Source organism: Acanthisitta chloris, unplaced genomic scaffold (assembly GCF_000695815.1).
Source record: "Acanthisitta chloris isolate BGI_N310 unplaced genomic scaffold, ASM69581v1 scaffold14689, whole genome shotgun sequence".
NCBI lineage: Eukaryota > Metazoa > Chordata > Aves > Passeriformes > Acanthisittidae > Acanthisitta > Acanthisitta chloris.
In genome coordinates this window covers 41,634-63,259 of record NW_008693190.1, presented here as the reverse complement: position 1 = coordinate 63,259, position 21,626 = coordinate 41,634, and the positions used below count along the sequence as shown (strand labels likewise).

General features: G+C 35.4%; 1 protein-coding gene across 1 annotated transcript in view; it reads left to right on the top strand.

Moving 5' to 3' along the window:
• Nucleotides 1–21,626, top strand: part of ZNF236 (zinc finger protein 236) — a 62,694-nt gene that overhangs the window by 6,355 nt on the left and 34,713 nt on the right. The window contains exons 4-12 of the mRNA XM_009082983.1: nt 2,899–3,023; nt 6,305–6,477; nt 7,546–7,692; nt 9,597–9,668; nt 13,188–13,391; nt 14,494–14,722; nt 15,264–15,536; nt 17,218–17,421; nt 20,854–20,998. Of these exons, the coding sequence (XP_009081231.1) occupies nt 2,899–3,023; nt 6,305–6,477; nt 7,546–7,692; nt 9,597–9,668; nt 13,188–13,391; nt 14,494–14,722; nt 15,264–15,536; nt 17,218–17,421; nt 20,854–20,998 (1,572 nt within the window). The remainder of the gene's footprint in view (nt 1–2,898; nt 3,024–6,304; nt 6,478–7,545; nt 7,693–9,596; nt 9,669–13,187; nt 13,392–14,493; nt 14,723–15,263; nt 15,537–17,217; nt 17,422–20,853; nt 20,999–21,626) is intronic.

Here is a 21,626-nt window from a genome sequence, read left to right as displayed (position 1 = left end):
TGCTTTTTAAACCTCGCTAAAGTGGGTGGTTATTTTTGGAAGCATTTTTTTCCCCAGTTTTTGTATTTAGGCACACATACTAAGCATAGTTCATCTGCTAGCTATTTGTAAACACAGGCTAAATTTTTCTGATGCAGAGTGATTTTTAACTATGTTAATTTTACATAGCTTTTAGTATAATGGCAAAAGTTCTCATGCTTATGCAAAGAAGTTGGTTGTTGCAGTTTAATCATATCTTGCAGTTGGTCCTCATTACAATTTCCCATGAGTTTCTTGTAAATCTGAAAAAACACAGAATTAAGGGGAAAAAGAGGCTTAATAAATGCTTTTCTTACTTTCAGTGAGTCTCTGTTCTGTCCTTTCAGCTTTCTCTAGTTTTTCTTTTTAAAACTTTATATTTAGGAAGGTGAGAATTACTTTAAATTAGAAGGAAGAAAAGCTTACTTGTATTGGTTTAGTTTATACATTAAGAAAGACTAAAGTCTTGACAGGTGATCTGTCTTCAAATCTTTACCGTGTTTCTATAAAAAACAGATGGGGAAATTATGTATTTCAGGAAGAGAAATACTGGCTATTTCCAATTCCTTTTATTAGCAGATGATACAAGTGCTAAGATTTTATAGTTGGGTCCCAGAAGGTTTAAAAAGTATTGTTGTAGATTTCCATTTGCAAACAGGAATTTGAGGGTTTGAAGTATACAGTTAAGTTTGTATTGGGTTATATTATTCACAAAAATCATTCTTGCCGTGAACATCTCCTGTGTAAGTTGGGATGGATGAAGAACAGAGGAGTGAATATAATGTGATGGCTATGACTTTGAGAGTATTTTGCATGCTACATTCTGACATAAAAGATGTCTAAGTGCTTCATGGTCATTTGTTTTCCAAACCGTGGATTACATCTGGATTCAGAACTTCTTTATATGTTATTTATCAGTTAAGATGTAGAAACATGTTGCATTTGTATTCAATAAACTACTGTCTGTAATGGTGCTGTACTGTCCTGTCACCAGCAGGACCAATACAACCCATGTGTGTGACAGGTTAATGACTTGCCTCAGTGTTACTGGTCCAGTTCATCACAAATCTAATACAGCTCAGACCTTCTTTGTGTCAGGAGAAGTTATTTTGAAAGGAAAAATGTGGAAAGTCAGATTTTATTGTTGCATATTAAAATTTAAATTATGGAAAGTGAATGTTTTATCTAACTTGGCTGTGTACAGTATATTTAGAGTTCAAAGACATATATCAATTTGATTACTGCTTTTCAGTGTAAAATAAGCTTCAGGAATTTTTAGGATTTAAAATGATGAAGAACCTTGTTCTCTTAAGTTGTTTTTCATAGAGTGGATGCAATTCCATTACCAAAAAGGTAATTGTCCTCTGACTCATTTGACTGGAAGACTATTACAAAGTTTTTAACTTTAATACTAATTTACATTTAGTATCTAGCTTTTGCTAAAAAGAGAATGGTCATTCAAGCTCTACATTATTAAATACTTTAGAAGGTAATCTGATCTTTAAGGGTTGTCCCTACAATTGCCTCCAAATTGGACAATATTTCTTTATTAAAGTGCTGCAGATATAGTTGAAACATGTTGCTCATCAGGGTGTATTCTGACAATCAGTCTGGTCCAGATCTCTCCTGAGATGAAGAGGCTTTAACATCTGTGCTGTTCTTTCTCCTCTTCAGTCTTCGGTTGATTTTATTCTGTATACTTCACTAAATTTTAGTAGATACAATTAATATGTAACATTAAAATGCATTACCAACACTCTCTGCTCACTCTGCAAGAGTATAAAAAGGACTTTAAAACACATGTAATTTTTTTGAAGTAATTGGAAGGGAAAACGTACTTTCCTTTAAATATGCACTGAATGTCTATATTCTCTGAGTTGAATTTTGAAGAGTTGAAAGGTACAACATTTGAGAAGAAGTGCAATTATTTCTTTTGCTATGCACGGACCATACTTCCCTGCTATATTTTTTTTCTATTATACAACTTGTGTTTCGAGGTGGTGGTGTGTTTCGCACATCTGCTCCACATTAGGTAATTCTTTCTGTTGTTCAGAAAAACACCGGATATTTAAATTTGTGTCAAGCAGTACTGACCAGCTGAAATACTGGATAGGTGTTGTTACTCAGGCACTACGGAAAACGTGGAATGATCTCGATGCTATACTGGTTTGCCCACTGCCTTCAAGTTTCTGCTTGTTTAGCTGAGTTGTGATGGTCTGCAAGAGCTGCGTTTTTATTTTTCCTCTTTTTTTTTTTTTCCCCAGCATAAAGTCAGTTGTTTTTTTCCACATTGCTGTTGCTGTTTCTCAGCAGTCATTTAAACTAATTAGTTTGATTTGTAGAAAAATTAATTTGGGGAATTTATATCATCTGTTGCCATGGCTGTGTGGAGTGTGTGATTCATATTTAAGGAGCAGTGGTGAATATTTGGGTTGTTAAATTCTTAACCTGTTCTCTCTAGACTTCACCAAGTACATTTGTACTCAATTTCATATCTTCATATTCCAGTTAAGAATGAAGGCGAAAAGAAACTTTGCACAGAGTTGCACATTGTTGAAAGTTCCATCCAAAATAATATCTGTGAAGTCACTGTATACTTCTGGCAGAATGTACCCTGAAAATGTCTCTAGAGAGCCTCTGAGGTGTACTGATTTTTATTATGGAAATAACTAAAATTCTTCGTGCTTATAAGTAGTTAGAAAAGAGCTGTTTGCATTGTTCTTTTATTATCTTAGAGAATTTGGTTTTTCACTGTTGCAGTTGATACGATATGTTGTCATCAAGTTTAGACTGTTAAAAGTGATGAGGTAAAATAAGCTTCTTCAAAATAATGTGTCATATTTAAGTTGTTTAATTATTTTATGGTTTTTTTAATGACAGGGTATCAAATACCAGATCTTACAACAGAAACATTGACAGAAGTGGGTTTACCTATTCCTGCCCTCACTGTGGAAAAACGTTCCAGAAACCGAGTCAGTTAACACGACATGTTAGAATACACACAGGTAAGGCTGTGGAAGTAATTATTTTCATTTGTATTTGTTTTACAAAATCCAGTTAACCTGTGAAATGCTATGTATTTTTCTCCCTGTTGGGACTTGAACCATTATTAATACATTTGCCTCATTAGATGCTGTTATGTGTTAGTCCGAAATAAACTTTGTGTAATGAGTTTGCTTAGGAAATGTTTATTTTCAAAATTTCCAGATTTATATACTTAGAAACAGTTTAAAAAATTTCAAGTACTTCATAGATTTCATTTGTTGCAGAATACCAGTTCTGATGCTTAAAGTTTCAATGGGCCCTAAAATTAGAATCTCTAGATAAGGCCCAGTCAGCTATACTAAGATCTTACTCTAGAGTATGAATCTCTAGATAAGGCCCAGTCAGCTACACTAAGATCTTACTCTAGACTACAGGTTCTAAAATTTGCAATCCCCTAAAGAGTAAAAGGACATGAGAATTAATAATCCTAATAAAATAATGACCTTGCATTTGTTTTAAAATTGATTTATTTAAAATTACAAAATGGTCTTTGGAGATGATAAGCCTAGATTGTGATTTTGATAACTGAAGAAGTGCAGGTGACTGTTCAAATTTGCAGAATGAATAGCAAATGGTTTTTGATAAATTACTGTCATAAACATGAATGTTTAACCCTTAAGCAATTGAAATAACTGAAAAATGCCAAGCATATAATAATATAAAATTTTTTGAAGGATACAGATGCTATAAGTTGCAACTATAAGTCTTTAGTTGCAGCCAGCTATACATAGTACAGGAGGAATTTGGCTTGGAACAAAACTTTTGTTGGAGGTGTTTTTCATACTTGTTGGATGAATTGCTGCTTGTCTAGTTTTTAGCTAAATTCAAGTATGTCATTATGTAAGTGTGTAATCTTGTTTGTATTAGCAGTCTCTTCAGGCAGTGATGTGATGAGTTGCCATTGACAAGAATGGCTTTGTTTGCCGAGGGAGAAATAAAAATGCCATTGCATGACTCTCTCTTAAGAATCTTTCTAAGTTTTAAAATCTAGTTATAGAATAGTAACACAAGAGGTCACCCTTGTGCCTGCTTTAAAAAAATGCCTCCAAGTAATACTCAAATAAAGGTCAGCAGAAATTAACTTTAATCTTGACTGTGTTTGATAGATTATTTTAGCTTATTCTAGTCAGAATGAAAGAAATGAGATTATAGTTGGTTGAGGATGCTTTTTTAAAGCTTAAAAAAGTTCAAGGGCATTTATAGTTATATTTGAAGATGGAAAAGACGTTTGTCTATTGGGAAAACAGAGACAGAAAATGCAGTCCCAGTCTGCACATGGTGGTAGGTCATTTTAAGTTTCCAAGTAGCTAGCAAATACTCATTTAATTTGTGAAGTATGTTGTTACTCTAAATCTGCAGGCAATCTGTGTGGCATTTAGTATCTTGAGGTACTGTAAATTTGTGTGAAAGAAAAACTCCACTTTAAAGAGTTTAGAATACCCAAGTTTTCATTGTTAAGAGCATGTCTGTGCTGCATGTGCAGCACTACATTAGTGCCTTAATTGCAATACTCTATTAGTTCATAGCTAGTCATTTCAAGCACACCCTTTTGGGAAAAAATTAAGTCTTGGGGATTGCAATTCCCATATTAATAACTAAGTAATGAGCCCCCCATTTCCCCTCTCAAATCTGTGTTTTACTAAGTTAGACTAGAGAAATACGGAAATTCCACATTTCCACACTAGAATTAAATCTCATTACAAGAACTAAATCTTACTTAAATAGAGAAACTTAACCTGAAGCAATACTTCTAGGTGTCCACCTAGCTCTTAGTGGAAGCCAAGCTTTTTACCTATGAAAACCTAATGGGAATTTTGTCACTCTATTTCAAGATGTGAATCAGCGTTTTTTGTTTTAATCTAGATTAAAAATATGTGTGATTAAAACCTGCAGACTTTGTAGCATCTTCAGAACACATAAGCAGCAGAACAGAAGGTATACACTTCTTTACTGAGTTACATACTGGTGATCTATTTCAGAAAAACAGCTGCTTTTATTTCAGACAGTGTGAATTAATTAAGAATTAATAAGTTTAAAGTAGATGTAATTACAGCTGTATAATTAGAAATCATAAAAAATATTCATTAAAACTGCTTTAGTCTATACAGTATTTAGCACATGGTAGCACTTACTGGTGCTGTAGACATAACCTGCTGCACGCTCGTACTGGTGTTTGGCTGCAGAGGTATGCAAAGGCAAAGTGCTGAATTTTTTCAGGGTTTCAGAGTTATCACAGCTGAACTATTTCTCGAAAGGAAAAAAGGTAGTACTGAGTTCACAGTGAAGCTTTCCAGGATTTAGTTAGTACACATGATTATAAGAAACTGAAACGTATTCTTAGTATCTGTATGTTTAAAATATTGGGTTTTGTAATTTATTTGTGTGGTTCTCTTATGTTTTGTTACAATTTGTGTGGAGTTCTTCGTGCTTAATCTGTTAATGTTCAAAAGACTGTAAGTATGCACAGCACTGAGAGCACCATAATTGGGAAATTGTGACGGAGCATTCCTGTAGTATTACCTAGTTTTTCTTTAATATTCGTAGTAATATGAACATTGAAGGTTTGAAAATTATTTTCTGGGTAGGATTGTATGATCTCATAATAAAAAAATATTTTGTTGCATATTTCCAGTGGGTGATTGTAAAAAATGAGTGACTGTTAATAGTTCTGAGGAGTGAGAACCATAGACCATCTTTTGCTGTGTGTCTGTAAGACTTTTAGATTTAAAGTAAATAAGAAGTTTGACTGTTAATTATTTATTACTGTTCATTTACCTTCTGGTTCCCTGTTTGTTTCCATGCATTTTATAGGATTTGGTGTAAAAGAATGATGGGGTTTTTTAAATTTTTTTCCCCTTTTTTGAGTCTTCCTGTAGTTTTGCATAGCAGCTTCTGAGTTCTTTCAAACCAAGTTTGGATCTTCCAAGTTGAAGGAAGCTATTATAGATGATTGCTTCATATAGCTATCCTTTATTTTACCTATTTTAACTGATAATCACCAGCTAGGTCATAGAACCTTTTCACAAGGCTACATTTTCATCAGAGTAGATGCTGAGGTTTATATTCGAGGCAAACTATTTCAGTGTTAAAACCCCCTAATAACATACATTTCTGTGTTTGTGTGTCAGTACAGATATGTGCAGGCAGTATTTTGTTTCAGCTGCTACGATTTTTTGTTTAGATACAGAAAGCTTCTGACATTTATGTACAGCTCCTTACTCCATCTCCTCTCTCCTCCCAGGTGAAAGACCGTTCAAGTGCAGTGAGTGCGGGAAGGCCTTTAACCAGAAGGGAGCGCTGCAGACACACATGATCAAGCACACGGGGGAGAAGCCTCACGCCTGTGCCTTCTGTCCCGCAGCCTTTTCCCAGAAAGGCAATCTCCAGTCACACATACAGAGAGTTCATTCCGAGGTAAATGCAGGCCTTCATCAACTCCTCGGTGATAACATATGTCTTATTTAACTTTTGCTGCTCCCATGTGCTCTGGTGAACTGGAGGACTCCCTGATGGAGTGACCCCCTATGGATAGGTCCTGGAGCATCTTCCCTGTGAAGACAGGCTGAGGAAGTTGAGGCTGTTCAGCCTGGAGAAGAGAAGGTTGTATAGAGACCATGCAGCCTTCCAGTATCTGCAGGGGACAACAGGGAAGCCAGAGATGGACTCTTTGTTAGAACATTCAATGATAGGACAAGGGCCAGTGGGTAGAAATTTTAAGAGGGGAAATTTAGGTTAGATGTTAGGACAGTTTTTTAATGTAATGATCACTTCATAAAGCACTGTTTAGTTGTAGCAGTATTAGTTGTCTTTCTGAAAGTCTTGTTGGCAGTTTGGTGTCAAAAAATGCAAAATACCGTGCTATATTGTAAGTTTTGCAGAGTGTTTTCTTTTAAATATTTTGCTACTCTCTGTATATTGCAGGTATTGCCATGGATTATGCTACTGTGTGATAGACTGAGGAGGGGGAAGCAAGTATGGTTGGAATCTGCAAATTTCATTGCCTAAATTACCTTAAGCCCCTGGTCTGAAAGTCCCAAACAAACTGCTGCTGATCACTTTTTCATTCTGTGTTCAAATTCAGTTCATCATATTATGTATGATGTTTCATCTTCAGGCACATCATAATTGATAAAATTCCTTTTGAGTTTTGCTTCTAAGTGTGGAATGGTAGGAAATTATACAGAGGGAAAAGTCTGAGGCTTCATTTGCCAGATGACGTGTGTTTTGCTGTCTGGTTCTGCCCAACATGGAGTGGTCACAGGCAATTATGGTTCTGCATATAGATTACAGTTGATTTGATATTCAAGAGGTATCAGACAGATTTCATAACTGGTGATCAGTAACTTGAAAAAAATAAACCATTTTAGCTTTTATAATCCCATTATGTAGTTGTTATGTGGATAAATAATGAAAAACATAATACTTGGTAAGTATAGGGAAAATTCACTTAATATTGTTTGGGTTTTTTGTTTTGTTTTTAAGGTGAAGAATGGCCCTACATACAACTGTACGGAATGTAGCTGTGTCTTCAAAAGCTTGGGTAGTTTAAATACACATATCAGCAAGATGCACATGGGTGGTCCACAGAATTCTGCAAGTGCTTCAACAGATGTCTCTCACGTTACAGCGGTAAGCTTTGCTTGGTATATTGTGAAAATGCCTTTGAGAGTTCTATTAGATCTATATCTTAGTTCCAGTAATTGTTCTGTTAGGTTAGAACTTCTAGAACTTCAGTTGTCTTTCATCTTTTTCAAGTTTATGTGATTTCTGGCATTAATTTGCTTGATTAAATGTTGCAGGAATGTAAACTGGCCAAGTATATGCAAAAAAGAGGATTTGCAGTTTGAGGGTTTGGTTAAAAAAAACACCAGTTTAATTCTACAACTAAGTAAAATATTATTCTGTTATTTACAGATTTTGTTATCCTCCCCAGATAACATAAAAATAGTGAGGAAGTTCTACTATAATGATGAAATTTAGAACTATTGAAATAATGTATTTGTTTCAACTGATTTTCAGAAATTGTTTATATAATTCTAGTCCCTATAAACACATAGTAGATTCTTCTGCATATTTCTAATGACTTATTGTAAATGTTAGCTTCTTGTTTGATAGATCATAAAGAAAAATATCATAGCTTTATTGGAAGCACTGAATGCTTTTCTTTCTTTACCAAGAATGAGCTGAAAGTCAGAAAATGCTTCTGGTTTCATAAGATTATTCTATGTTTTTGAGCCAATGTATATTTAATGTATCATAGTACTTTTTTCTTTGAATAGAACTGCTTTTTCTACCTTTATTCCACTCTGTTTTGATAATTTCCAGTTCTTATGCTTTAATGTTCAATGGATGATGAATAATACCAGACTTGGAAGAGGAAGGTTAAAATTTGAAGTCTCAACTTCATTTTGCAGCTGTATCTGTATAAAAACAACTACCTAGTAGTGTTGTTTGGAGAACTATTTTTTTTTCTAGATTTCTAAAGTGTGTTATATGGCAGATGCTATTTGTTTCTTCATTTGAATTCATTAAAAAAAAGACTAATGTGTCCTCTTTGCTTGCAAGTACATATATTCTCTACATCTTTTTTGTACGTTTCTATGTTCACAAGCCTAGTCTTAAAAGTAGGATGGAAAAGAATGCCTGCATACTACCTCATGTTTATTTTCCCTTTGACAACTCTGTTTGTATTGTTTTGGTTTGCTTAAATATTTTGCATTTGGATGCCATATTGATACTGCAGCATTGTGTTGTTATCTTTGCTGCATGCATACTTCTCTGCTTGCATTAAAGCGGGGGATAGCAAAAAATGCTTCCATACAATAGTATAAGCAAAGAGAGATAAGGGAGAAAAACGTTCTTTCTGAAAACGGATGCCTAGAAGTTTAAGGAGGAGGAGCAGAGATAATAGATGACATATAAGTTGCGTATTAGAGAGTATTATGCTTTTTATTTGTAGTTTTATATCTGAAACTGCAGATATTTAATCGCTTTTATTTTTTTATTGCTTTAGAAAGTTGGTACGTTACTTGATTAGCATGAGCATTCTTAAATTAGAATTAGCCTTCATTCGGCTTAGAACTTGCAGTTTTAACAACAAATCTCCAGTATAATAATTCTGTTCTGAAGTTTGGAATTGTTCTTTCTCATCCTCTGTTACATACCTGGAGATAAGCAATCTTTATGTCCTTACTAAATGTGTGTTCCAAAAGCTGAAGTTTCCTCAAGTGCTGTGCTACCAAAGAGTGCACTCTTGTGTGGTACATGAATGTCTTGTAAATCAGAGTTACTGTAAGGCTGTTATTGTCTTCTGCTGCATCAATGCTTATAGCTAAGTATTGGTTTCTGTAACTTGTGTTTATTTAATGTATCTAAACTATGGAGCAATGCTGGTGATTTTATGTACTTTTGTTTCTCCCATGAGATCTCATTTTTCTGGGAAAATGAACTGCGCTACTTTTCTGCATTATATTAGCCATGTTTTTCCTCTTTTTGTTAAAGGTTTGAATTATTTTGTTTTCATTTCTTTATAGGACTCTGTCACCCAGCCTTTAACAACGTCCCCTGTTAATCTTTTGCAACCAGTTGATAACAAATGGAAGAATGTAAGCATAAAGTTTTTGTCATATTTTTGTGTCAGGACTAAAAGTGGGAGAAACTACAGAGTTTCATAAATTTTCATTTAACTGGTGAAAAAGGATATGCAGTGATCCTCTGTGATAAGCTGATCAGCTGACAAACAACATCTCTGCATTATCAACTCTGTGCTCCGCACCAAACCCAAACATAGCCGCATACTAGCCTCTATGAAGAAAGTTAACTCTACTTCAGCTCAAACCAGCACATACGTGAACGGAAGCTCCTTGATGAATGCAGCTGTCTTGAACAGATTATATTCCCTTATTTGTTACATGCTCATGGTTTTGCATATAATTCTGTTTGATAGCTCTTCAAAATGAAGGCAAACAATATTCCATATTAAAAGACCAGAGGAGAGGAAGGACTCTTTAAAATTGTTGTCCTGCCCCTCTGCCTTTACTTTGCAGGGATACTTTGTTTTGGATGGAGAGGAAAGGAGCTATGTTCATACTGGTTGAGTTGGTTGGAATTGAGGCAGCAGCGGAACCGTGAAGTTTGGGGGGAGCTGTGGAAGGATGATGCAGGGCTGACTTTCTGCAATCCCATAGCAAACAGTTGTGATGTACAGTTAGGTCTGCATGCACCAGTCATGCTGAGAATTCTGGCATGTTTTGGTGCAGCTATATAGCATGTTGTTTGTCAGCAGTAGGTTGCAGCATGGTATCTTAGTGCCACCTTACGAGTGCTTAGTGGAGACTTACGTTCTCCCCTTCCCAACTTCAGCCACTGATTTTCTTTGCATGTACTAGAATCCATAAAACCAAGGACTGGGAAATGTGGCAGTATTGTTTCAAAGTCGCCATAAACAGTCTATCCACTTTCTTTTTATCTTTTACTGTGAATTCATTGTTCCAGGACCAGTTAAATTACAGCTGGACAGAACTGACATGAACTAATCAGTTACTAGTATTTGTTGTATTAAATTAGTATAAAGGTGTGAGTTGGGAGCAATGGATCCCATTGCCCCCTCCTCCCAGAACTGCCTGAAGCTGCCTGACAGCTTTCCAGGCCTGTAGTGCTGCATGGGGCTGTTGTGACCCAAGTGCAGGACCTGGCACTTAGCCTTGTTGAACCTCATATAATTGGCCTCAGCCCATTGATCCAGCTTGGTCAGACCCAGGGTTGTATATCCTCTTTATTTCACACTGGCATTTTTTGCTTTTGTTGGATCTCTGTTTATAGGGTTCACTTTTCATGAACTATGTTCAGTGATAGAGGAGGCATCAGAGCCATCAGAATTCTTAAAACAAGACACAATATGTTTTATTGTTGAAGGGATTCAAGGTGCATTAACTACTTTGCCAGTCAGATAAAATATTTAAAAGTGACTTGGTCTGTTTTGAAGAAGAGGGAAATCTATAATCTTTTTAATAGAGAAAAAGGTTTTGAGGGTTGAAGCTAGACAAATTGACACTTTGAAATATAGTATGGAATTTTAGTATGGATAATTTACTATTGGAGCCACGTGTTGAAGTTGGATGGCAACAGAAAAAGTTGCCATAATAAGCTATTTAAAGAACTGCTCTAGTTTTTGTACAGTTACTGTACTTGAAGGAGTCATTCGCTCAGAGCAGTCACACGGTCTGTGTTACATAGCAGATCAGACGAACCAAGGGCGATCACAAGATTCACTACTCCAATTGAACAACTGTGGAATTATGAAGTCGTAATAAAACACTTCATTCTCTATGCTATTTTTAAAATTGGGTATTGAAATGAGACCTAGAAAGAAACTTCTGAAACGTTTTATAATGAGCAGCCTATCTTAATAGTAGCGGTAATAAACTTTCTGTGTGTGCATATGTATATTATTCAAAAAAGATAACCTCTGTGGGACTGTGTATAAACTGTTGTATAATACTCAGAACACACTGGCTAAGTACATGTAATGCTGTAATTTTCATGTCAAAGATGAAGTTGAGCAGTTCTTCATTAGCAATTCTTTTTGCTCTTGCTAAAGCCTGGGAGAATTTTATAGACTTTTAGCGTAGACATTTCACTTTAAGAGCTTCCCTGCATTCTGTTTCAAGAAAAGAAATGATCTCTAGAAAGAGTTGCTATACTCTTTAGCAAAATGCTGTGTTTCACCTCCTGTTTATTGCACTGAAAATAGCATGTAGTGTGCTTTATTTTGCAAAATACATATTGAAATGTTTATAGTACTTTTGCTAAATTGGAATCTGAAGAGATGGAGCCTTTCCATCTGTCCCACTAGTGAGGTGGAAAAAAAAGTAACTAATGGTTAAATCAGCAAATTAACAAGTGATATTCTCACACACGTGGAAGAGAATTGAGATAAGGATTTGTTTTATATCATCTCATGAGAAGGCATTAAGAATACTTCATCAATTCACAGGACATAAGTCAAGCTAATGTTTCTTTGCAACATCCTCGACTACAATGACTGTCATCTAACTGTCTAGTGTAATGTGTCAGTATGAGGAAAATCTCAGGGGAGTTTTCAGTTTAGGAAGAAATATGACACATGTGAAGCCTCAGATTATTCTTTGCTAAAAGTGATCTGAAAGAAGATAGTGTTTTATATACGTGTGTGGTTGCACATAGACCTGGAAATGATTATTTCTTGGGAACAGAAGTGAGTATTAGAAGCAAATAACCAGTGTGTACTAGGAAACTGAATTATGAGGCTAACCATTGTATAAATATATATTTCTCTTTTCTGCAGTAAAATAAATGATTGAAAGCGCTGTTTCAGAAATGGTATGCTTATGCAGTCTACTTATTATAAATAAATGAAGGTAAACAGGAGTCTATATTTCTGATTTTAAAAAGAAATGCTGAGGCTTTTAGAACTTTTTTCTTCATATTTGTTACTAAGATACACTAATTATCAAATCAAAGGTTAAGAAATTTGATTTTTAAACTTCAGGTTTTTGTAGTATTTTGACAGAGCCTGATGTACATTTAAATTTTTAGAGTATAAAGAGATTCCTCTAAAGCTAAGAGATTTAGAAGGTTGAAAGTTGAAGGGGAAAAATCAGTAGTTTATTCTCAAAGGTTGTGATACAACACATGCATTTCATGCATAAAAAAATCTCAACTAATAGAGGGTTATTTTTTGCAAAGGACCTGTGTTAGATAAATGTGAACTTTTGAAAGTTAACCATATCAGTGCTGTTTATTTGTTTTGGAGTTACTTTTCATGTGGCCTCTAGGTGTGGAATTCTGTAATTGATCCCTGTGTTTTGTAAACTGATTGAAGGTTCAGTAGTTATAATAAATTTAATTTAAGCCGTGAGCTCACAATTTCAAGCTTGAGAAGATCTCCAAAAAAGGGATGTACAGAAGCAATTTTTCAGTGGAGTGAGAAAACCTTGAATGACAACTCTGTATAATCCTTATGCCTTATACAAGTAGCCATCCTTGTAGTGGCCAGTTAACAGATACTTCAGATAAGGGAGCTGAACAGGTGAGTTCATAATACATACTTTTCATCTTCCTTTGCAAATGTACTGTACTTTCAGGCCACACATTTTCGGTCTCCACTTCTTCAACAGACAGAAAACCAGGTATCTCCAGCTGCTGCTCATCAGGGTCAGCAGGCTGTCACTGATGTAATTCAGCAGCTCCTTGAGTTATCAGAGCCAGGGCCTGTAGAAAATAACCAGCCTCAACAACCGGGTCAACAGCTCAACATTGCAGTGGGAATCAGTAGAGATATTTTGCAGGTAAGAGGTCTGCGTGAGAACATTTCAATGGTTTCTTTCTCATTTTTATTTTAGTGAAATTGATTCTCAGTATTTTCAATTATAGCATTCCTTATGCATTTCTGTATGATTTATCAGGTCTGTTGAATGGGTGTGGAATGCACCAAGTTTATCTTTTTGTATAATATTGCAAAAGAAAGGTTATAAGTATAGATTATATGACCTAGAAGAAAGCTTTAAGTGTACACATTCATACATGGATGTTTTCATTGATCCCTTTAGCTTTTTTTTTTCCTGTTGCCTTGAAGCAACTTGTGGCATGTCCTTAGGGTATGCTGTGCTTAAAACATGCTGACATTTAAGAGGGGAAAAATATTTTTATCTGGCTAAAAAATGGCAATGTATCTGTGATCTTTACCCTGTTCTAATTAATAAGGGCTATTTGAATGTTTCCTATTTGTGTAGGAAAATTTTTCACAGGTCAACCAGTGTATTTCCTAACCCCAACATTCTCTCGTTCAAACTGGCAGTAGGAGACACTATGTAACAAGAGATGTAGGGCAGTAATTGAACTGTCTGTGATTGTTCTGCAGCCTGCACCACATAGAAGCACAAACAGAATGGAACAGGGCAGAGAACAACATTTGTTGGTATTAGTGATAGCGTGCTAACCTTTAAGCTATTTTTTCATCTCTAGTCTTTTAAGTACCATTTAAATTTCATTTTGGACAGCCCGAATGCCACGTGTAGCTATGTGCAGGTTGACCATGTCACCTGTGCTGAGTTGTGTAATGTCTGCAAAGGCATAGTTGCAGACAATAGCAACATGATGCATAACTATTCTCTTGATAGCTATTTAAAAAGAAAGGTTGTTCTTCCATGAGAGGCAAGTGTTGGCAAATGTATTAGTGCAGGAAATCCAACTTAAAATGTCACAGGCATTCAGAAGTCAGTGTTGTTTAATAAAGTGTTTGAAATCTAGCTGTAATTCTGTGAGGATGAGACATTTAATTCCTTTCATTATATTTGCATTATGTCTTCTAAGTAGTTTGAGAAAAGCTGGGGCAACTGTGTAATGTTTCTTCCTTAATCTAGGAGCTTTTTGTTCTTTTTTTTTTTCTAGCAAGCGTTAGAGAACAGTGGGTTGTCTTCAATTCCTGTCTCTGCACATTCTACTGACTGCAGCCAGGCTAAGACTCCTGTGGCCCAGGATCAGAACCCAGATGTCCCAGCTCTCTCAAATCATCAGGCTGATTCTCATAATGCAGAACAAGATAAGGAGCAAGAGAGTACAGATAAACTAGATAAAAAAGAAAAAAAGTTTATTAAGAAAAAATCACCGTATTTGCCTGGTAATGTTGCTACCGCTTGCTACTTTGTGTGCTATAAAGACTGTAGTACTTGTGGGTGTGTTTGTGGCTTGATAAAAGGATTTCCTAAAGTGTGTTGTGGATCAATTATGAATTTTATTTACTTTTATCTAAAACACAATGTTAAGATATGATCAATAGTGTTGATAACTTTTATTATACTGATACAAGACGACATCAGCATGGCATTAGGTGAAGTTCCACTGCTAAATCTTTTGAATCTAGATCAGGGAAGTTATTACAAGAGGACAAAACCGAATATGTATTTATCTCTTTTCCTTTTTTTCCCCATCATCTTTCTTTGAGAAGGATTGGGTTTTCATTGTGTGTCCCAGAGCAAAGAGCTCTTACAAGCACTGTTCTTCTTCTTTGGAAGTGAGGGCTTGCAGAGGATGAGTGCAGTATTGCTGCCTCATGCAAATCTTCACTGACCTTTCCCTGTTCAGTGGTGTCAGGGTAGTGGAATTTTTGAAGACTTTTTAAAAGGTGTCAACCACATTCATTTTGATATTCTTTCTTTTAGGCTCTATACGTGAAGAAAATGGAATAAGGTGGCATGTTTGTCCATATTGCTCTAAAGAGTTTAAAAAACCAAGTGATCTAGTGCGGCACATTCGCATTCATACCCATGAGAAGCCATTCAAGTGTCCCCAGTGTTTCCGCGCCTTTGCCGTTAAGAGCACTCTAACAGCACACATCAAAACACATACTGGCATTAAAGCTTTCAAGTGCCAATTTTGTATGAAAAGTTTTTCCACCTCAGGGAGTTTAAAAGTTCACATTCGTCTACATACAGGTAAGGCCTCAAAATCACTTTTGTATTTTCTGTGATGTGGGTGAGACCTTGAATGCAAAAAGGCAATGTGAAATGTTTTAGCTGTAGAGATGACTATCCTGTAATTGTTATCTATCAGAGAATGAATCATCTTTAGTGTCTTATATGATGAGTGTAATTTTTTGTCATAACCTTCCAGCGTTTCATGCCTTTTAAACTTTGGGCTCTTAAAAAAGCCATGGATGTTGAGTTTTTTGATGATGAATCACCTGTTGTTCTTTTTAGTGTCACGGTTGTGAGTGTATTTAATTGAGCTTTCTAAAGAGTCTTACTTTTAGAATTTGAATTCTGATTTTACTTATCCACAGTCATCTTTCATATTTACTCTGCATCTTCCCTCTCCTTCCCCAAACTTAGTGATAATTTCACTGTATCACTCAGTACTGTTTGGTTGCTTCCCATTTCATCTTTAAGGTGTTGCTTCATGTTGTCACAAGCTTACCTGTTTTCAGTATCTTACGCTGCATGTCCTTAAAGTCCTCTGTTCGTATTGTTGTCTACATCATATACTGTTTTTTCTGTGGCTGAACCATCTTTTCCATAGAGAAAAATGAGTTTTCTGCTTTTGGTGGACTGCCTGGTTGGTTTCCACTTTTCTTTCTTTGTTCATACGGGTAAATAAACTTTCAGCAAGATAAGCTCATATATGTGCTGCTCTTTCCTTTCATTCCTGTTAATGTATTTACCTTCTGCAAAAGTATCAGTGATTGTCTAAGTACATTTGGTATTCAACATGTTTTATAGTTTGATGTGTTTGCTCCATGAAATATCAGTGTTGGATTCACCCACAGAAAGTTGTTAGCTTTGTTTTTTTTTTTAATTGTAAACTTTTATACCAGTATTTTTCTTCTGTTACTCTAAAGCTGTGTGACTTTCTTTAAGAACTCAGACTCATTCCAAGTGGCAGAAGTACTAGGTGGCTTGAAAAATAGGTGGTCCAGTCTTTGTGGAACTGTTCAGTAGTTCCATATGATGTTTTAGTTTCTGTATCATGAAGAGTGGATTATACTTACTTCTTGTACATTTTTCCACCTGTGATTTGATAGAGCTTTCTTCATAAGACCCAGTGACATTTGCTAGGCTTCTAAGTCCAAGATTTTCCCTTGAACAAAAGCTGAAAATTGTTCAGCTTTGTCTGTCTCTGTAACTTATCAAGTTTCCCAGTATTCTTTCCAAGGAGACATTTCTACTGGATTTTGCATTACAAAAGTCATTATTTACAATTCTGGTTGGCATGCTATTTTTGACTGCCATCAAACAGTGTTGACATTTTCAGAGACTGATACATTTTTTAGCAGTTTGTTTTGGAGGGACATTGTTCCTGCTGTCTGCAGTTCCTAGGATAGCTTTTGGAACATTTGAAAATTGCTCTCACTTTTGCATCATCCAGTTTCTTGATAACAAACTTGTATTAAGTGATGTGTTACAATCATTTAGCAGTTCAGCAGTTTCATTGTTACTTTTGATTGGTTTTTATGGATCTGTTTCGAAAAACTAATTAACAATAAACACACTTATAGAAAACATAAAGGAAAATACGGGCAAGAGATTCAATCTTTCAGAACTGCATTTCTAGGTTGATGGAAATTAGGTTGATGGAAATAAAATAAAAAACTAATTTATTTTTTATTAATCTTTGCAGGTGTTAGGCCTTTTGCTTGTCCTCACTGTGACAAAAAGTTTAGAACATCGGGGCATCGGAAAACTCATATCACTTCACATTTCAAACATACTGAACTAAGAAAGCTGCGGCATCAACGTAAACCTGCAAAAGTTCGAGTAGGAAAGTCAAGTGGTCCTGTACCAGACATTCCTTTGCAGGAGCCCATACTGATAACTGATTTAGGTAAAGACCACAAAAATCCATACAATTCTGTAATTTGTGTTTCCCTGGAGTAAGTCACAGCTTAGTCAAACAAACACATTCAGAGCGTACTCAGAAGGGCGCACTTTGAAATAAATCATTAGAAACAATCAGGGTTCAGGACGTGCCATATTTTTATAGTTTGCATGCACTAAAATTAATAAGGAGTATTTTTTATTTACACAGAAATTGTGTAGTCCTTACCAGAAAAAGTATGTGTGTTTTTACATTAGGAGAGGAGTTTAATTCAACTATTATTAGACTGTTGGTATAGGAAAGATGACAGACAGTTCATGACCAAGATTCCTCTTAAGATGGTCATGTTTATTCAGGTCACAAATACTAATGACTCTGTGTGTTACATGATTTTAGAGTATTTGTTGTAATTGATTAGTGGTAATCATTAGCAGTCATATTTCAAAAAAAGGACAATAATTCTGGAAACTGCTATAGAGAATTCATACAGTTATTTTAATTCTGTTGTAGAATAATTGTCCCAACATTACGTAAAACCACTTTTTGGACAAAGGTAAGTTGCTGTACAGCCCAGTCAAGACAGTATATTGTTGTCCAGTAGAGATCAACGTAGTGGGCGAGGCCTTTGTTGTTTGACTCACCAGTCTGCTAACCCCTGCCTTGTCTGTTGTGTAGTCATCTCTATAGTAGAATCTTATATTGGTAATATCTTTAGCTTATATTCATAAAATCTTTTTATCACTCTTTAAAAATCCTTTTACTTTCACTGCTCCCAGGAGTTACTGAAAATAAGAGCAGGGGTAAAGTTGGTATCAGATAGATGAAACTCATGTTTTCTGGATAGAAGCAAAACTGAGCTGACAACTTCAGATAGTGAGATCAGCATTTCTTTCTTGAGTGAACCCTGGAAATGAATATAGTTCTGTTTCTTGATTTTCAAGAAAAAATGCACTTAGTACAATTAAGACCATGAAATTTTGCTTTGTTGAAAAAGGTTAACAAGAAATACTATAAAAGTTTATTTCCTACAGGTGCTGCTAACACATGAACTCTGCTGATATTAGAATGTTAAATGTAAAAATAAGAAGTTCTACTGTTTGTCTAGAAGGTGTTGTGTTTTTCCAATGCCCTATTTCCACATTTCTATTCTCCCCGCCTCAAAAAAAATAATCTTAGTTATTTTAGAGGTGTCAAGGAAGTAGTATTGTTATGCTATGATAGTGTTAATCTTCACATGCAACTTTGATGAAATAAAAAGGAAAATATTTTGCTTTTAAAATAGTCTTAATTATTCTAAAAGCATGTGAGAAATGTCTGCAAATTTTTCTCTACCTGTTTCAGTGTTTGTTTCGTTTTATTTATTTAGTCTGTGGTATTTATTGATTAGGAAATGCAAAAAAATCATTGTAGTTTTTTCTAGAGTTTACCACGGTTCCAAAGATGGAACTAATGCAAGGAAAAGTACCTTTTTATAGAATGTTACCACTTGGGACTATTTTGATGACTTGCCATGTCCAGAGTAGTGCCAACTATAACTATCCTAACAGTTTGTAGAAATGTTTAATTTATCTGAGCTGAACAGGTTAAGTAAATAAGTTGGAAGTTCTTTGAAAGACTTGTGCCATCCATATACTGCTACTAATTGTTGCAGAAGTATGTCAGAACTTAAAAAGTTGGGTTGTGGTTTGGATTTCCGTGGAGTGGGTTGGTTGGTGTTTTTTTTTTTTGTTGTTTTTTTTTTTTTTTGTTGTTGTTGTTGTTGTTTGGGATTATTTTTTGAGTGTGGCTTGTTTTGGGTGCTTTTGGTTTATTTTGTTTCTGTTTTTTTATCAGAAGATGTTTTTAGTAGACCAAGTGAGTGAATTGGGGAAGGTGAAAGAAGTTTTAGCATTTATGCATGTGTATATAAATGCATATATTGTCAAAGCATTTTTGAGTCTGAGACAGATAAAGTTGCTCTTTTTCACTGTTGTCGTCTCTTCTCAAAATTGAGAGAATTCCTTCTTTGTCTTACATTTGGAATTTAGCAGAACCCCTTTGGGCTTTCCTTTATGAATATGAAACATAACATGCTAGATGAAGCAGTCTGAAGAAGGAAAAGAAGACTAAAGGCTGTTGTGGTGAATATCTAGGACCATAAAGAGACCTTTTTGCATATTTGTTGAAACTTTGCACCATTTGACCAGCCACTGTATTAGTTGTATTGTGATGGGTATTTTTGAATTCACAGTTATGTGACTGAGGATGAGTTGGTTTCCTTGAGAAGTCTGCTATGGTCCTCATTCTGTCATGGTGTTTAGGATTATATATACCATTCTCTTGGCTGCTTCTGAGACAGCCTACTGAACTAACAGTTCATTGAAGCCTAGAATGGGATGGAAGTGACCTTAAAGATGCTCTAGTTCCAACCACCTTGCTGTGGACAGGGACACCTTCCACTAAACCAGATTGCTCAACGCCCTGTCCAGCCTGACCTTGAGTGGTGCCAGGGGTGGGGGATCCACATCATCTCTGGACAGTCTGTTCAGTGCCTCACCACAATCACAGTAAAAAATTCCTTCCTCATATCTAATCTAAATTGAACCTCCTTTAACTTAAAGTCATTACCCCTTGTCATACCACTATATGCCCTCATAAAAAATCCCTCCCCAGTTCTCTTGTTAGGCTCCTTTAAGTACTGGAAGGTTGCTATAAAGTCTCCCTGGAGCCTTCTCTTCTCCAGGCTGAAGAAGTCCAACTCTCTCAGCCTGGATAATTAGTAGCAGGAACTTCTAGTTGACTTTCCAAAATGACGCCTGACTGACTTCAGGGACCAGTGTATAAAGAGTATTTATTTTAAAAAGTTGGTGTGAGGTTTTGGGTTTTTTTTTTTTTTTCCAATAAGTTTTTGGAGGTACTCAGAGAATTGGTAAGACTGACTAATAATCCAAGGTAGATGTACAAATACAACAACTTTTAAAAGACTTTTTTTTGTCCTTTAAGGAAAGGCATGTATATATCATGGTGTTTTGTACTTTTCACAAAAATGCATATCCAGTATTTGTCAAGTTAAAATGTATATCTGCAGTACATTGATGAAATATATTTGGTTAAGGTTGAGGTTGGAAGAAGAAGATACTATTGAATCAGCTGTGAATTTGTAGCTGTCAACTTTTTTTAAAGTTAATGTTTATTTTGGACATGGATGCTTGCTGTAATGAGGTGGACCTATGGATAGAAGATGAGCTATCACTAAAATAGCATGTGCAGTATAATGCTAAGTAGATTTATGCATCATTTTAAATAAGTGCTAAAAACGTGCTAGTTTTCTTTATATTTTTGGATACTAAAAGTTTAGTTGTGCTTTCTCCAAATACTAGCTTTTTAGTCTACTGCAACCTTGAAATAACTTTACCAATTAATTTTTCCTTTTTTGTGTGTGTGTGTTTATGTGTGCAGGTCTTATCCAGCCAATCCCAAGGAATAGCCAGGTCTTCCAAAATTATTTTAACAATAATTTTGTGAATAATGCAGAGAGACCATACAAATGTTTTTATTGCCATCGAGCCTATAAAAAATCTTGTCATCTTAAACAACACATCAGGTAAAATAAACACAATGAAGAAAGGAAATGTATGTAATAAATTTATGGAAAAGCGTGAAATTTATATGGTAGTCACTGAAAAGACTTTTTTTTACCGTATCTTAAGCAGTGAAGCAGTGATAATTGACTTCTTTATTTTTCTTTTTTTGTGGTAAAGCTGGAGGAAGTTTTGAAATAATTCATACCTGTGTGCAGGTCCTGGCAGTGCAAGTGGTTGTGTTCAGTGTGCAGTTTAGTTTATTAACACTTGGACTCTTTTTTTTTTTTCCCCCTAAACTGTGTATAGAAAATAGCAAGCATTGCATGTGAATTCTTGTGGACATCTTGTAATTGCATACTCCAGATTGTCTGCTTTGTATGTAACTCCTACTTTTTTGAGAAAGAGATGAACTTGAAGTTAAGTCCTGTGTAGTCAGGGTTTGTTAGAACCACAAGGTCAGGGATTCATAGAAAAGGTTAGGTTGGAGGAGAACCAATGAAGGAAACTAGTCCAACCTTGTTTTGAAAAGAAAGGATAGCTTCATAGTTAGATCAGGCTGCAGTTTTGCAGGCAGTGAGCTTTGATGTTTAGTCAAGTTATGAGACAGTGCTTTCTGATTTATAAGCTATGAATAACTGAAGAGGAAAT